The 17,629-nt window shown below is 40.0% G+C and overlaps 2 protein-coding genes across 2 annotated transcripts; both read left to right on the top strand.

Annotated features, from left to right (window-relative positions):
- The first annotated feature begins 4,442 nt into the window (after positions 1 to 4,442).
- LOC130679231 (olfactory receptor 8S1-like) lies at positions 4,443 to 6,920 on the top strand. The gene is made up of 3 exons (XM_057487860.1): positions 4,443 to 4,565; positions 6,242 to 6,701; positions 6,808 to 6,920. The coding sequence occupies exons 1-3, from the start codon at positions 4,443 to 4,445 to the stop codon at positions 6,918 to 6,920; spliced, it is 696 nt and encodes a 231-aa protein (XP_057343843.1).
- An 8,041-nt stretch (positions 6,921 to 14,961) lies between these two features.
- On the top strand, positions 14,962 to 17,052 carry LOC130678965 (olfactory receptor 8S1-like). Its single transcript, XM_057486524.1, has 2 exons — positions 14,962 to 15,877; positions 17,033 to 17,052. The coding sequence occupies exons 1-2, from the start codon at positions 14,962 to 14,964 to the stop codon at positions 17,050 to 17,052; spliced, it is 936 nt and encodes a 311-aa protein (XP_057342507.1).
- Positions 17,053 to 17,629: the final 577 nt, after the last annotated feature.

Raw genomic sequence — 17,629 nt, 5'->3', positions numbered from 1 at the left:
TTACATCTACATTCATCAGGGATATTGGTCTGTAATTTTCTTTTCTGGTGGGTTCTTTGCCTGGTTTTAGTATTAGGGTGATGTTGGTTTCATAGAGTGAGTTTGGGAGTATTCCCTCCTCTTCTATTTTTGGGAAAACTTTAAGGAGAATGGGTATTATGTCTTCTTTATATGTCTGATAAAATTCTGAGGTAAATCCGTCTGGCCTGGGGGTTTTGTTCTTGGGTAGTTTTTTTGATTACTGCTTCAATTTCTTTGCTTGTAATTGGTTTGTTTAACTATTGTGTTTCTTCCTTGGTCAGTCTTGGAAGGTTGTATTTTTCTAGGAAGTTGTCCATTTCTTCTAGGTTTCCCAGTTCTTAGCATATAGGTTTTCATAGTAGTCTTTAAATATTCTTTGTATTTCTATGGAGTCTGTCATGTTTTTTCGATTCTCGTTTCTGATTCTATTGATGTGTGTTGATTCTCTTTTTCTTTTAATCAGTTTGGATGGAGGCTTATCTATTTTGTATATTTTCTCAAAGTACCAGCTCTTGGTTTCACTGATTTTTGCTATTGTTTTCTTCTTCTCAATTTTGTTTATTTCTTCTCTTATCTTTATTATGTCCCTCCTTCTGCTGACTTTAAGCCTCATTTGTTCTTCTTTTTCCAGTTTCAATAATTGTGATGTTAGACTATTGATTTGGGATTGTTCTTCCTTCTTTCAGTGTGCCTGGATTGCTATATACATTCCTCTTAAGACTGCTTTTGGCACGTCCCACAGAAGTTGCAGTTTGCTTTGTTGTTGTCATTTGTTTCCATATAATACTTGATCTCTATTTTAATTTGTTCATTGATCCATTGAGTATTTAGTAGCATGTTGTTAAGACTCCATGTGTTTGTGAGCCTTTTTGCTTTCTTTGAACAGTTTATTTCTAGTTTAATGCCTTTGTGGTCTGAAAAGTTGGTTGGTAGGGTTTCAATCTTTTGGAATTTACTGAGGCTCTTTTTGTGTCCTAGTATGTGGTCTATTCTGGAGAATGTTCCATGTGCACTTGAGAAGAATGTGTATCCTGTTGCTTTTGGATGTAGAGTTCTGTAGATGTCTATTAGGTCCATCTGTTCTAGTGTGTTGTTCAGTGCCTCTGTGTCCTTACTTATTTTCTGTCTGGTGGATCTGTTCTTTGGAGTGAGTGGCATGTTGAAGTCTCCTAAAATGAATGCATTGCAATCTATTTCCTCCTTTAGTTCTGTTAGTATTTGTTTCACATGTGCTGTTGCTCCTGTGTTGGGTGCATATATATTTATAATGGTTATATCCTCTTGTTGGACTGAACCCTTTATCATTATGTAATGTCCTTCTTTATCTCTTGTTACTTTCTTTGTGTTGAAGTCTATTTTGTCTGATACTAGTACTGTGACGCCTGCTTTCTTCTCTCTGTTGTTTGCATGAAATATGTTTTTCCATCCCTTGACTTTTAGTCTGTGCATGTCTTTGCATTGGAGGTGATTTTCTTGTAAGCAGTATATAGATGGGTCTTGCTTTTTTATGCATTCTTTTACTCTGTGTCTTTTGATTAGTGCATTCAGTCGATTTACATTTAGGGTGACTATTGAAAAATATGTACTTATTGCCATTGAAGGCTTTAGATTCATGGTTACCAAAGGTTCAGGGTTAGGTTCTTTAGTATCTTACTGCCTAACTTAGCTCGCTTATTGAGCCATTATATATACTGTCTAGAGATTCTTTTCTTCTATCCCTTCTTATTCCTCCTCCTCCATTCTTTATATGTTCGTTGTTTTATTTTGTGCTCTTTCGTGTTTCCTTTAAATGCTTTTTGTGGGTAGTTGATTTTATTTTTTGCCTTTAGTTAGTATTTGGTTGATCTGCTTTCTTTGCTATGATTTTATTTTCTCTGGTGACATCTGTTTAGTCTTAGGAGTGCTCCTGTGTAGAATAGTCCGTCTAAAATACCCTGTATAGGTGGTTTGTGGGAGGCAAATTTCCTCAACTTTTGCTTGTCTGGGAATTGTTTAATCCCTCCTTCATATTTAAATGATAGTCATGCTGGTTACAGTATTCTTGGTTCAAGGCCCTTCTCTTTCATTGCATTAAATATATCATGCTCTACTCTTCTGACCTGGAAAGTTTCTGTTGAGAAGTCTAATGATAACCTGATGGGTTTTACTTTATAGGTGACCTTTTTCTTCTGTCTAACTGCCTTTAAAACTCTGTCCTTGTCCTTGATCTTTGCCATTTTAATTATTATGTGTCTTGGTGTCGTCCTCCTTGGGTCCTTCCTGTTGGGAGTTTTGTGTACTTCCGTGATCTGATCGATTATTTCCTCCCCCAGTTTGGGAAGTTTCCAGCAATTATTTCTTCAAAGACACTTTCTATCCCTTTTTCTCTCTCTTCTTCTTCTGGTACCCCTATAATGTGGATATTGTTCCTTTTGGATTGGTCACGCAGTTCTCTTAATATTGTTTCATTCCTGGAGATCCTTTTATCTCTCTCTGTGTCAGCTTCTATGTGCTCCTGTTCTCTGGTTTCTATTCCATTGATGGCCTCTTGCATCTTATCCATTCTGTTTATAAATGCTTCCAAAGATTGTTTCAATTCTGTAATCTCCCTCTGGACATCTGTAATCTCCCTCCAGACTTCATCCCTTAGCTCTTGTATATTTCTCTGCATCTCCATCCATCAGCATATTTATGATTTTTATTTTGAATTCTTTTTCAGGAAGAGTGGTTAGGTCTGTCTCCTTCTCAGGTGTTGATTGTGTGATCTTTGTCTGCCTCAGATTTTGCCTTTTCATTGTGATAGAGATAGTTTGCAGAGCTGGCATGAGTGATGGCTGGGAGAATGTCCCTTCTTGTCCTTCCTGTTGGTTTGTGGCCTTCCTATCCTGGGAGAACAGTGACCTCTAGAGGCTTGAGCTGAGCATCTGCATGCAGACGGGGCTTCTGATTCTTGCTCCGCTGCTATGTAGTTTATCTCCACTGTTGCTGTGGGCATGGCCTGCCTTGGGCAGCTGCTCGATATGGCAGAGTGGTGTTGGAGGGGAAATATCCAAGAGGCTGTTTATCTCCGTGAGGGGCCTCTGAGCTTCCCTGCTACCCAGGGGGTTAGGTTGCCTGGAGTTCCCCCCCTTCCCTGCTGCTGGGCCAGATGTCCTGGGGAACTTCCATCCAGCAGTGTGGTCCCTGTCCCTTTAAGACTTCCAAAAGCACTCGCTTTTCTTTGTTCCTGGGTCTCCAGCTGCGGGGACCTGCTCACAGGTCTTACAGTCCTGTTTCCTTGGTTTTCAGCACCCCACGCATACACTGTGTCTGCACTCCGATGTGGAATGCTAGGACTGGATGCTTAGCAGTCCTGGGCTCCCTATCCCTCACCGCTCTGACTCCTCTCCTCCAACCAGGGAGTTGGGGTGAGGGGCGCTCAGGTCCTGCTGGGCCGGGGCTTGTATCTTACCCCCTTTGCGAAGCACTGGGTTCTCGCATTTGTGGATGTAGTCTGGCTGTTGTCATGTGTTTTCTGGTATCTCTTTTAGGAAGAGTTGTCTTTGTTGTATTTTGAAAAATATATGTGGTTTTTGGAGGAGATTTGTGCTGCTCTACTCATGCCGCCATCGTGGCTCCATTTTTATGGCTAACTTTAATAAATAAATGGAAATTTCTTTTAAATCAAGACCATGATAACTTAAGCAAATGATTTCCCAAGTGACATATCAATGAGTAAGGACTCAAATTTCAACAGAGCCATCATGTAGAATGAATCTACACAGATACAAAGGGAGTCAAATTATTTAGAAAAATGATTAAGTTCATTACTTTTTTAAATTTTACCTTATTTTGTATATAAAGTGTGTCAGCAACTCACTTCCAAGTAAATTTCCATTGCTTCATGGAGACCATCTTAGTACTCTTGGACCCACGTTGTCTCCAGTCAACTCTCTCTAGAATAACAAAGTTTCACACATAACGCTTCTTGGCATTGTGTTAACCCAGTAGTTCTAAAGGCCACATCCAAGCTAGCTCCACAAATTTAAACTTAGTAACTTTCTTGAGTGCAGTTGCAAGAGTTGTTGAGTACAAGATTAATTTCAAATTGTGACTAATGGGAATAGCAGAATTGTCATTCCCCTGAACTTCTAAACCAGGGAGTTAATGCTCAGGCTGTCTAAACACAGCTGTTTTTAGGATTAGTTAGATATAATCCTATGAGTGGCTGAGTCATGTTATAAAGAATCATGTTGAAATCAAAATGATGATATGCTTGGATGAAGACACTTGAGATCATTTGAAAGAAGGAAATTTCCTGTGGCTATTTCAAATTGTTACTGCAGAATCCAGCAATACATTTAGTTATCAATAGGATTTTATGAACTTAACTATGTTTCAGTTCATTCACCTTCTTAGAAACTGGACTTAAATCACACTTCTGGGGTTTCCTGGGCATCAGAATGCCCTGTTGGACAGAATCTGCAGGTGATCAGGATTTGGATTGTGGGAAAGGCTTTGAAGCTGGGGTCATGGATGAAGAACTGGATGTAGATAAAGAAGGGCTCATGAGTCACCCTTGCTGGGTAATGAAATCTGAGCTGGATGTTGCACTATCATGTACCAAGCAACTCAGGATTAGCTGAAACCAAGAATCAAGCTGGGCACCACGAATTCTGAAAGTTATCAAAGAAAAGGTGCTAGGCTGTCAGGACAGATTGGAATCTATAGGTAAGATTATTCAACTGTTATAAACTACATATTGAGTCTTAGAAAAGACTAGAAAAAAAGGACAGAACATGATCTGGGCACTAGGAAGGGACTTGGGACTTGGAGCCTGAGAAAACATTTAGGGATCAAAATCAGAGAGATTGACAATGGCACCGAGTGTTTTAAGCAGCTTTCTAGACTTGGGGAGAAATGTGAGATTACTTCCTTTGGAGCAAGGGTCAGCAGCAACTGAAGATTTCAACTGAAGGCAGGGCACAAGCTGTCACAAGAATGTGAGGATGAGTCACTGGCCTTCTCTTACACTCTCCCTGTTCTAGACTGTCTGAGGCAGTTGTCCAGAGCATGTTGTTCTGGAGAGGGCCTTCCACTCTGGCTGCTCGTCTGAGCACCAGCATGACTCTTGTTCACATCCTCTGCTTGCTTCCTTGTCCAGAGTTCTCTGCCCAACTCAGATATGCACCCATCCCAGAAAATAGTGTAAGGGAAAGGGACAAAGGTACACCCACAGCCCCTCATACTTCCTGCCTCCTTTGCTGCTCTTCCTTTTTAAATCAGTCACATGCACTCCTCTCCCCTTGTGATTGTGAAAGGCTGTAACTTTGGGAGGGAACCACTCCAAAGCGATTTCTAAATGCCAATCATCAGTTACCTTGCTGATCTCTACATGATCTTCTTATGCCTCCTTCAGGAAGCAGCAAGTGCTGTAACTGTCACAGCAAACACTTTAATTTCTGACAGTGCATTACCCTGCAAGAGCATTGATACGATATCTGACTTCTGCTTGCAATTGTAACCTAAAGTAATAATGGTGGTGAAAATAATAATAATCTATGAGTTTTTGTGTAGTTATTTTTCTAAATACTTTCTACATATTACATTTTATCCTTGCAAAAACCTTATGAGGTTGGTGCTATTATCACCTCATTTTACAGACAGGAAAAGTCAGATACAGAATAGTTAAGTCACTTGCAAAAATCTTACAGCTAACGAGAGTTGAAGCTGGGATTTGAACTGAGTGACTACATTATATGGCTTATTCACACTCTAGGGTTAACTATAAAGAACTATCCCATTTCCTAATTCTTTACCTTTGAATGCCTGTTCCCTCAATCTACAGGTCTCTCTGGACAAAGCTTACACTTAAAATCTTTGATCAACCACCTCAATATTAACTCATTACTGACTCTTCCACAGAACTTCCATTGCATTTGTGACAACGATTTCTAATTGCCTGTCTTTTATTCACTGAAACGCATCCTTTAAAATGAGAGACCATGCCTTGTTCCTGTTATATTTAAAGTGACTGACGTAAAAGATGGTCTAGTGTAGAAGTTAAAATTTCATTTGCTGGTTAGCTCTGATAATAAAAGAGAATCGATGCAAAGTGCAAACTCACTGGCTAATGGAAGTAACTTCACTGCCATGACTTTTCACATAATCTTTAGGATACAGCCTTTATAAATGGCCTTGGGGAACCGCAGCACCACCATTGAATTCCTCCTCCTCAGGCTTCTTCTGATCCCCCTTGCAGGCTGTGCTCTTTGGACTCTTCCTGCAGCTATACCTCCTGATGATGACGGGGAACCTGACGCTGCTGCTGGTCATCAAGGCTGATTCCCACTTCCACACACCCATGTGCTTCTTCCTGAGACACCTCTCCTTCCTGGATCTTGGTTTATGTTCAGTCATCGTGCCCAAGATGGAGAATCTCCTGTCTGAGGTAAAAACCATCTCAGTAAGGGGCTGCCCGGCTCAAGGCTTCTTTGCGTTTATCACCGCAGGGACTGAAGCCTGCCTGCTCTCAGTGATGGCCTGCGACCGCTGTGCCGCCATCTGCCACCCTCTGCTCTACGGCCAGGTGATGAGGAAACAGCTGTGTGTGCAGCTTGCGTGGGGCTCATGGGCCTTTGGTTTTTTGAACGTTCTTATGAACATCCTCCTAGCTGCCAACTTGGACTTCTGTGAGAACCATGCCATCCGCCACTACAGCTGTGAGGTGCCCTCTCTCCCCTCTGTCCTGCTCTGATGTCTCCACCAACCTCATGGTCCTGTTTTTCTCCAGTCTGCTACATGGGCTTGGCACCCTCCTCCCAATAGCCTTCTCCTATGTCCGCATTGCCTCCACCATCCTGAGCATCAGCTCCACCTCAGGCAGAAGCAAGACCTTCTTCAGCTGCTCCTCCCACCTCACGACACTGAGCTTTCTTTAAGGATCCGCTTTTCTCTGCTATCTCATGCCAACCTCAGGATCCTCCATGGAGTTGATCTCCTTGCAGTACAGTGTGGTCACTCCCATGCCGAATCCCTCATCTACAGCCGAGAGAACAAAGAGGTGAAGGCAGCTGTGAGAAGAACACTGGGAAAGTATTTGTCATGTTCCCATTGAAAAAACAAAGATAGAAAGTAACATAGAATGAGGATAATATGTAGCCAAACATGGGAACTGGCACCACAAAAACTTCCTACGTCTACACAATGTCAGACGCTATAAGGTAAATTGTATGAATAAGAAATGGACGTACATAGATTAGAGGTGTGTTAATTTAGTCCAAATAGAGGGGAAACAATGGGTTAAATAACCATTTCAGTCCAGAAAATGTGGTTATGAATGTGTTGGTACGTTACTCTCTTTACACCCCAAAGAATCATTACGATCTCCTTACGAGGTAGAATAGTTACATCTTGAATCATTATTTGATACTGAATTTAGGGAAAGGCACTGAAAGCTATTTGCTTCGCTGTTAAAAGAATACGCAGATCATTGTGTAAAAATGCATTGACTTGGGCTCATGGAGAATAATGAACATCAGTTGGAGAGGCCCTTGAAGATAGGCGAAAGCTGCTGAAAGTTCTGAAAGAAACAAGTTCCCATATTAGGACAGAGGTCAGACTCAAATAAACCTTCGAAGAACATTGCTGTTTCTTGCCGACACTGGCCAATTGGGAATTCCACTCTCAATCTGCAGAGGAACCTTGCTCATCCCTTTTCTGGGCTCTACCTGGGCCACTTGTCCCTGAAGAGTTAGGGGAACACTCTTGGGAAGACGGAACAAGGAAAAGCAGACTTACTGGTACAATGCAGGGCTGCTGGCTGACCTGAGCTAGGACAGGCTCAGGGTGGTCACGGGACCAGCGCCTGCCTGTTCTGCAGCTCAAGGCCAGTCTTCCTCCTCAGAGGAAAGACCTGGGATAAAAGGGATCTACAACAACTTTTTTAAAATATGGGGAAATAGGACGGGTTCTAGGCAGAGTTTTGAAACTGAACTACGGAGGTCTTTACCTTCCTGTTATGCACCTGGTTCCTCTTCATCTCTGCTCTCTGCAGTCCCTTCCTAGTATACCACCAGCTGCTCACTTGGTTAGTGTGTTACACAAAAGGAAACATTGAAATTCCACTTTCCTAATAGCAAATTTCTATCATGATACATTCTTTCAGTCATAACACAAAATTTGGACAGACATATTTCATTCCCTATAATATTTTGATATCTATTTCTTCTTTGCATACATGGATAATTCCAATAATTATTAACCAGTTAACCAATCAATTGTCAACCAAAGGCATTTTTCCTATAGATTATATTCTAAAAAGTGGTTATCAGCAAGTAGATGTTGTTATATGATATATTAAGTGTGTTTTTGAAACTTTGTTGCTTTTAAGCTGTTTCTATTCACATTTGATTCTACTTTTTTGCCTAGCAGTGTGTCAATCATAGCACCTACCATATACTCATTTCTAAGTAGTGAGATATTCCTCTGTTGCCAGGGCACTTAGACTGTATACATCAAATTATTTGATATTGCCTTTTATTTAATGTTTACATATTTAAAATGTGGTAATTTGATGCTCTAATACTAATATGCCTCTTTGAAATAATTTTTTTTTAATCTACAAATAGAAGAAAGTTTTTCATTCTACTGTACTGTCAGTCATCTGTCTGACTCAGGCAGGGGAAGGATATGTGAGGAAGAATTTTGTGCCCAATAAAACTCCACTTTCCCAGGTTGAAGACATCATAGGCTCCTTTATTCTTGTTTTCCCTGCCTAGATTTTCTGTAGATGGGGAAATGGGTGTGGTGTGGTGGTTGATGAGGGCAGATCTGTACTGACACCTTAAAAGATTTTGTCCCCAGTTGCTACCAACCTCCTTTAAAATAAACACCCCTCTCTATGAGCTCTATGATCCATCTTGGCACAGCAGGATAAGTCCAAATCAACAACTTCTACAATATTGTACATTTTATGTCTAGTATCAATCATACAACATGCACAATAGTGTATCTAGATTTTCCTACTAAATATTATATCATAAGAATTTTTCCATGTTAACGCAAATGCATTGCAAACCTTTGTTTTATTTATTTATATGTCCTTTCAGCATCTTCCCCAAAGTTTACTGAGTTTAAGTTTTACTGCTATTAGACATGTTTACTTGTTAAACTTTTATATTTGATTTCTTCAGGTCACTTAAAGCAGAATTTGAGTTAGGCTTTCCTCCTCATAAATATCATTGTATTAAACTACTTTGTACAGAACATTTCTGTGATGATATTTAAAATACTTAAAATAATTTCTGAGCTGTAGTTATTAGTTTTCTGGATAAAAATACTAATGAGTCTCTTGTTGCACATTAACAGATAGCTTTCCAAAAGCATTGACTAGTTTACTCAACTAGTAAAGTTTACTAGTAAATTAGTAAAACTAGTAAAGTTTCTGATGCTGGAAAGGATGCACATGTCTGTTTCTCGTCTGCATTATAACCATTGCCTTAAAAAAATATACTGGTTTTAAAAGCAAGAGATGATATGAATTTTTATAAATTCATATATCTTTGGTTATTAGTGGCAATGAAGCATTGTCTATGTTTATTAATTATACTTATTCTTCTGGAAATACTTTTTCATTGTTTTACCCACCCCAATATATGGTAGTTATTGATTTTTCTTATCAGTTTGAATGCTGTGGTAAATGTGCTAAACCTAACCTGTCTTGGTTAATACCAATTTTTATTTTACTGGAATGACTGTGCTTTAGATTATTTTTCTTTTCAACATAATTGTTAAATTAAAAGACATATACTTTGTAAGAGAAACTGCTATTTCCTTTTTTTAAATTGAAATAAAATTGACATACAACACTCTATTAGTTTTATATGTACAGCATAATGATTTCAGTGTGTCTGTTAACTTGTTTTTTTTGCTTTACATCTTTGGTCAATAAATCTCTTCTACACAGCAAATTTACAGGAGGTGATTTTGCCTGAAAAGTCCCAGAGAGAAGATGCACCCCTTAGACTGCCAATTACAGATTATTCCTTTCCTGCTTGGGTAATCAGGCAGATAACCCTTTGGCCACACTTTCTATGTTCAACTTCCTCTAAACTCAGAAAAGAGTTTAGAAAAGATGACTATGAGTCATTGCATCACTGAGATGTTCGAAAGCCACACGTAAGACATCCCACTGGTCCCTGTAATATTGAAAAGAGTGCTTGAAAATTATGTCCTACTTTAGATTATGACTATATAGTATGAAAGCCGTTGCCCTCCCCATGCCCTGGGCTGCCAAGGCCGATAATCAAACTAACCAGCTGGCTGAACAAAGCTGATCTGTGGACCGCTCAAACACAAATGATAGTATGTGTGACTAAAACAGGACATTACAAGAAAATACCTCTTTATGTTTCTAAATAAAAGTTAAATTCTCTAATTTTAATGTTAATTGCATAGCATTTAATAAATGCATTTCAAAACAAGTGTTATTAATGCAAAGTGTGGCACCATCTATAATCCAGTTTGAATTCTTTTAATACAGTATTTTAAGACTATATTATAATATAAAACTTTAGTCCCAAATATTTACTTTTGACCCCTGACTAAATTTTCATTAGCGTACTTATAAGCCATGAAGACTTTGTGCCCACTGGAAGTTTATTCAAATCCCTGAATCAAACAGTTATATAAAAACCTACTATCTAAGGGAGATTTCACAAGACGAGATTCTTTCTTCTGGCTCCAATAAAAATTTAATATCTTAATTGTGATGAAGATAATCTTTTGTGGGAGGAAAATAACATGTATGTGCTGAAATATTATTCGGGTGTATATATCAATATCTATCAATCAGTATGATATTTGCCAACAATAATAAAACATCATACATTTTTGACAACCAGCTTTATAATGTAAACGTATTAGGGATTTGTACATCTAAATACTTGGAAGCAGCTAGTTATTGTACCTGGCTTTTTGTACATAGAGAACATAATGAGAATTAGAAAAATCATATAAGCAGCTATGGGCCTAGCTCTGTCATAAATTACTTTACAAGTTAGGATCTATCATTTCTGCTATCTAGGCCCAAAATATTTACTTGAATGATGTGAATGGGAAGAGGGATGGGCTCATCTCAGAAGGTGATTGTATCAATTTTCCAAACATCCCTCACAGGTCCTTCTGAGCTAGTGCATCACCCTTCTCAGCCTGACTAGGCCAATCCTGTCACCAAGTTCAATCATTTTAAAGTTTCCAAAGTCATTAGATAGAAGAGCCCACTTGCATAGCAGCCTACGGTGGTAGTACCCACCTTCAAAGCTTAATATTCACCATACAATGTAAATTGATTGCAAAGTAGCATTTTTTAAAGGACCACCTATAGAAAAATGTTTGAACTAATCCATTCAGTCAACCCTGTGAGATAAAGTCAGACATTAAACAGATGAATGGGACAGAACTTATTCTCCTGAAGAATAACATTTTAGTGATGTGGGTAATTCCCCTTCCTAGATTGTAAGTTTCCAGGCAGAAGAATATATTATCTTACTGACAATCTCCAATTTATTTTTCAATATTAAGAATATATTGGAATGGAAATATATGCTTCTTTAGATAACATTTTTAAAATTAATCTTCCATTGCTCTCCTAAGCAATGTAACCACCTGGTCCTATGTGCTTAATTATTATATTTGGATCATATAAAATACATCTGACATTTCTGCCATCAAAATAGTCATGTTGAAAAAAATCTGAAAACGTAATTTATACTGCCCATGCTGACATATATTTTAGTTGATAATTAATTCCTGGAGATAAATCTATCCCCTGAAAATGTATGTTTGCTTAAAGACTGGTCTTCACATGAGCCCTTTTTGGTACCAGAGTGTAGGTTGAGGGTTCATAGACTTCCCCCAAAAAATATATAAAATACAAATTTTTGTGTTTTCAGTTGCTTCAGTCATTTCATCATCAGGTTGTTTATATTGAGAAATGCAGCTTGTGTGACTACAGGACAATAGTATGGATGCAAGGAGGGTGAACAGCCAGCTCCTAGGGAATTCACACATGAGGCATCCAGCTACTAAGTATGAAATCTTTTTTTTTAATTAAGGTATCATTGATATGCAATCTTATGCTCAGATTTCACATAAGCAACATTGTGGTTACTACATTGCCCCTATTATCAAGTCCCCACCACATAGCTCATTACAGTCACTGTCCATCAGCAGAGTAAAATGCTATAGAGTCACTACTTGTCTTCTCTGTGTTATAATGCCTCCCCCATGACCGCCCTACATTATGTGTGCTAATCATAATGCCCCTTAATCCCCTTATCCCTCCCTTCCCACCCAGTTCCTGAGGTTCCTTTCTCTTTGGTAACTGTTAGTCCATTCTTGGGTTCTGTGAGTCTGCTGCTGTTTTGTTCCTTCAGTTTTTGCTTTGTTGTTATCTAAGTATGAAGTCTTGTATTGCAGGGAAATATTTCCAGCCCTGCCTCCTCTCTGAAGGGCAGCAGGCCCTCAGGCACATTTACTCAAGGTTAAAAATGTGATGTCAACCTAGAAGGTCCAAAAGTCCCACATGCCACAGAATTCCCTGTGGCTTAGAAAGTTAACTTTACACAGGCAACAAGTTAAAATCTGGCTTCAGGTTGTAACTTCAGGGAATAGAAGCCATTGGACAGATGTTTCTTAAACTGCCAGGCTCCAGTGGCCAACACATGGTATCCTAAACAGAGATGCCATCCCAGAAGAACAGATCCCAAATCACCCATTTGCAGAGAGCTGTAGTACTGTGTTTAGATTCACAGCAAGACATAAAGGAAGTGATGTCATAGAGGCAGGGCCTAGGATCAAGTGATAGGAATTCTGCACTTCTATTGTTGAGATTGCCCTGTGGAGAGGAAATGCGAGGATAAGGATGAGGGAGATTTCCCTTTAGTATATCCAGAGTTTGGCCATGGTGTTTTTGCCTACTTGTGGTATTCTACAAGAAAGAAAATATTCTGTGCTGTTTTTAGAAGAAACAGTTCTCTTATGTGTGAAGAATTACTGGCTCAAGACAGGTTCTTCCATGGCAGCGGCGAGAAACGGATGTGTTCTTTACCAGAAAAAACAGGGAACTCGGTGGGTCAGGTATTTCTCTGCAGATATTCTCCTCCCTTGTTCCCAGCCTCTTCTGGCTCTGTTCCTCTCTCCTCGTTAGGTCTCCTGCTGACTCTCTAAGGTATGTCTTTCCACTGACGATGTTCTTTCCTCCATTCCCTCTGCTGCCCATCTCTCTCTGCCTTCCATTTAGGAGGGATTCTGTGCTCAGCTGCCCAGGAAGAGCACGTCTCTTTCCTGAGTGATATTGAGCATGGGCAATATACACTCTTTGCTTTCTGTGCCAAAGCTGCCTGGCCTGGGGCCCTGGATGTCTAGGGAGAATGAAATCCCTCAGGTTAAACTTCCTTTCTGAGGAGAAGAGGGGAGAACAAGTCAGAGCCAATTGTGGGTTCTTGGTGGCCCACATTTATCCTCTTGTAAGACTGAGAATCTATCGTTATTGAAAATCACCACTGCCAACCTAAGCCATGAACTCTGCTGAGGGAGGTGGTGGGGAGACCAGGAAAGAGGGCAAGAGCCACCACAGGTTTGGGGGGGGTGGGAAATCAACTCAAGAAACTTCTTCTCAACTCGATTAGCACAAGCTTCCTCCCATTTCTCCTGTTTATGGATCCCTCCCCCAATGAACAGAGGTATATACACTGCTTCTCTGGAAGCTCAAATTCTGGTCAGTTTGTCCAGTCATTCAACCTGGGAGCAGAGGTGTTCTCACCCTCCTCAGCCTGCAGACCAAAGCCAGCTATCAATTCATTCATGTAAGCACTCATTAACACTTTCTGGGTCATTAACAATTTCTGAGCAGAGTGGACCGAGGAGCAAGCACTTGTTATATTTATTTTACAAAAATGAAACCTTACTTGCTTGATGCCTTGAGAAAGGTACACATCCTCTGTTAATGAGGGAGTTAAATTTTAACCCAGATTCATGTGTTGTGTGTCCCAGAGTTTTTCCAATGCTTCTGTAGCTACACACTTCAATTACTAGAATGAACCTCTAGTGGCTGAATTTTAGCCATTGCCAGTGGCAATTATTCTGGATGAGCCCCATTTTGAATGGCAGTGAGGCCATTGGGGGAGAAATGGGCAATCTGACAGGAAGGAGAAGTTAATCTTAGATGATTTAGTCTCTTAAATGTCAAAATCTTAGATGATGGAGTCTCTTAAATGTCAAGCAGAAAGTGTAAAAGTATTCCATGGGCAGGGACTGAGAGCACTGAGACATCTCACAAAAACCAACCCAACTAAGGTGGGAAATTGGATTTTTTTCAGGGACTTCCAATATTCTCACCTGTAAAACAGACATTCTCTTTCATTGCTACCAAATTCCTGTCCACCTCTTCACACACATATTTGCACACACTGGCCTCTCAATCTGATTCCTAGAATTAAAACAGACAGTATATATAACTCCAATAAAAATGATAAAATATAAGCAAATACAATTTGCTCTTTGTAAGCACTAATTTATTATGGAGAGGTGTTGAATAAATAATTGAAGATAAGGTTTAGAGATAGCAGAGAAGGTGTGAGGGGCAGCCACTCTCAGAAGCACATTGGAGTGCATGAGAAATGCTGGAGCTGAGGGCAGCAGGCCCAGTTGAGGAAGATGGAGCAGACTGACATGGCTTTTAGAGCAGAATAAAGGAAAGAAGTCAAATTTAGCATGACTGATATAGAGGTTCAGGACCTGTGATGTGGATGGTGGGTGGTTGGGGGAGAAAAATGCATGGAGGAAACCAGTCAGGAGCTTTAAATGTTGACAAAATGAAACATTGTATACGAAGAGGATGGGGACGTCTTGGGACTTTGGCAGGAGCACTGAAGTCTCTGCCCACTTCCTCTTCTTATTCCAAGGGAACAAAGGAACCGAATGGCCCTGGGGAACAACAGTGCCGTCACTGAGTTCATCCTCTTGGGGCTGTCTGCAGACCCCCACATCCAGGCCCTGCTCTTTGTGCTGTTCCTAGTGATTTACCTCCAGACCCTGCTGGGGAACCTGACGCTGCTGCTGGTGATCAGGGCTGATTCCAGCCTCCACACGCCCATGTACTTCTTCCTGAGTCACCTCTCTTCCCTGGATCTTTGTTTCTCTTCGGCTACAGTGCCCAAGCTGCTGGAGAACCTCCTGTCTCAGAAGAAAACCATCTCTGTCCAGGGCTGCCTGGCTCAAGTCTTCTTTGTGTTTGACTCGGGGAGCACGGAAGCCTTCCTGCTCTCAGTGATGGCCTATGACCGCTACTTTGCCATCTGCCACCCTCTGCTCTATGGCCAGAAGATAACCAACAAGCTCTGTAATGGGCTAGTGTGGGGCTCCTGGGGCCTGGGATTTCTGGACGCACTCATCAACATCCTTCCAGCTATGAGCTTGGACTTCTGTAAGGATCAGTCCATCCCCCACTACAGCTGTGAGCTGCCCTCACTCTTCCCTTTGTCCTGCTCTGATTTCTCCACCAACTTTACTATTTTGCTTTGCTCCAGTCTCCTGAATGGGCTTGTAACCTGTGTCCTAATTGTCTTTTCCTATACTCTTATTGTCTCCACCATCCGGAGCATCAGCTCCTCCTCAGGTAGAAGCAAGGCCTTCTCCACCTGCTCCTCCCACCTCACTGCTGTCCTCCTGTTTTATGGCTCAGCTTTCCTTCGCTATTTCACACCAACCTCAGGTTCACCCCTGGAGTTAGTGTTCTCTGTTCTGTATGGTGTGGTCACTCCCTTAGTGAATCCCCTCATCTACAGCTTGAAGAACAATGAGGTGAAAGCAGCTGTGAGAAGAACGTTTATAAAATGTCTCCAATACTCTGGTAGCTGACCATAGTCAGATGATGGTGGTGAATTAGCTCACTACAGCAAGATGTTCTGGTAACTTGACAGTAAGTGTACTTTCTGATTGTTTCTGATATTCGATCCAAGAAAGGAATCTTAGAAATTCATAGTGCTACCCAGATGACGATGAGAGCAATATCAAGAATGAAAGAGAGGAATGCTTCTTTTCCTTTCTGAGCAGTGTTTCATCATAACACTGGTCCATGTTTATTTTTGTATTCAGGTTAGGAACATTTAGGTTATTTACAGTTACTGGTTATTATAAATAAAACTTTTATGAATATTCATGTACAGGATTTTGTGTGAATATGTTTTCACTTCTTGAGAGTATATACCTAGGAGGGGATTTGCTGTGGCATGTTGTAAATATAAGTTTAACTTAGTACCGTTGTTGTTCAAATCTGTTTTCTGTAATGTGTGTACCACTTTACATTCTCACCAGAAATATATGAAGGATTCTGTTACTCTGCAACATTGTCCATATTGGTATTATATTTTTTAAATTAATTTTAGCCATTCTTAATTAAGTGTGCCATGGTTGTAGTTAGAAATAAACTATACCCCAAAAATAGAATACATGTGAAAACTGATGAAATAAGAATAATCTTAATAGTTTTGATTCACTGTCACTTTCCTGTCCTTAATAACTGCTCTCTGACGCTGTAGAAAAATATCATTTAAGAAAACAGGTGAATAGTGCACAGGTGCTTTCTGTATTATTTTTGCAAAGTTTTTGATTTCTAAATTGTTTTTTCAGAATAAAACATTTAAAAATATATTAAAAACAATGGACTCTGGGTGACTATTATATATCCTTTAGGTTCATCATGTAACAAATGTGCTTGTCTGTTGGCATCTGTAGATAACAGGAGAGGCTGTGTCTGTGTGGAGGCAGGGTGTACATGGGAGATCTCTGTACCTTTCTCTGAATTTTGCTGTGAGTATAAAATATTGTTTTCTAAAACAGTCTTAAAATGGTATCATATAGAGTAAGAATAAAGGATGAAAAGAATTAACAATGCATGTCAAATTAAAAGTTGGAACAATTATATTAATATTAGACAAATTCAGTTTCAGAAGAAGATATATTATCAGTGATCTACAGGGAGATAACATAGATGTAGAGGAATTATTATAACACAAAGACAAAAGAATCCTAAACATAGAAAAATCACAAACGAGTGGTGCTTATTTTATAAAACTTGCTAAAATATGCCAAAAAAGGAAGAAATAAATTGGCTAATATTTTCTCAAAGAATCAAAACTTGAAAATAGATTGAAAACAAAATTAAATGTTGTGATAAGCCTGTTCTTGTTTGTATTACATGAAATTGAATGTAGCCAGTCTACCTATTTCAGAACCAGATATACCAATGTTTTCCACCCCCATATCCCAGAGATGCAGAAGCCATGTAGGAAGAGGTTCTGATGGCTTCTGCTGAAACCAGATGCTCATGTCCACCAGCTCATCGTGGGTATAGGGCCAGAGCATGGAGTGCTCCTCAACCTGGGGAAGGAGCTGCACCTCCCCCTGAAGAGACCACGGTTGTTGAATGTTTATTTGATTAATTACACCTGGGGGGTTTTTAATATAGGAGAGGCTGGTGCCTTCTCTGTCAACAGTTCTTCTCCTGGCCCCACCCCCTCATACTCACCCCCCATCTTTCCTACCATGTCTGGGGCTGAAGGCACCTCTCCTTCCTTCTCCTCCCCTT

The sequence above is a fragment of the Manis pentadactyla genome, chromosome 10 (genome assembly GCF_030020395.1).
Source record: "Manis pentadactyla isolate mManPen7 chromosome 10, mManPen7.hap1, whole genome shotgun sequence".
Taxonomy (NCBI): domain Eukaryota; kingdom Metazoa; phylum Chordata; class Mammalia; order Pholidota; family Manidae; genus Manis; species Manis pentadactyla.
The sequence above is the reverse complement of the archived record's forward strand: the minus strand, read 5'-3'. Positions and strand labels throughout refer to the sequence as shown.

Bases quoted from the DNA above. Each gene is read 5' to 3' on its own strand.
- LOC130678965 (XM_057486524.1), top strand. From the start codon at position 14,962: ATGGCCCTGGGGAACAACAGTGCCGTCACTGAGTTCATCCTCTTGGGG. The intron at 15,878-17,032 runs GTCTCCAATACT...GAGATAACATAG, and splicing joins GAGAAGAACGTTTATAAAAT to ATGTAGAGGAATTATTATAA.
- LOC130679231 (XM_057487860.1), top strand. From the start codon at position 4,443: ATGCCCTGTTGGACAGAATCTGCAGGTGATCAGGATTTGGATTGTGGG. The intron at 4,566-6,241 runs GTAATGAAATCT...TCCCCCTTGCAG, and splicing joins TCATGAGTCACCCTTGCTGG to GCTGTGCTCTTTGGACTCTT. The intron at 6,702-6,807 runs GTGAGGTGCCCT...TCCTCCCAATAG, and splicing joins TGCCATCCGCCACTACAGCT to CCTTCTCCTATGTCCGCATT.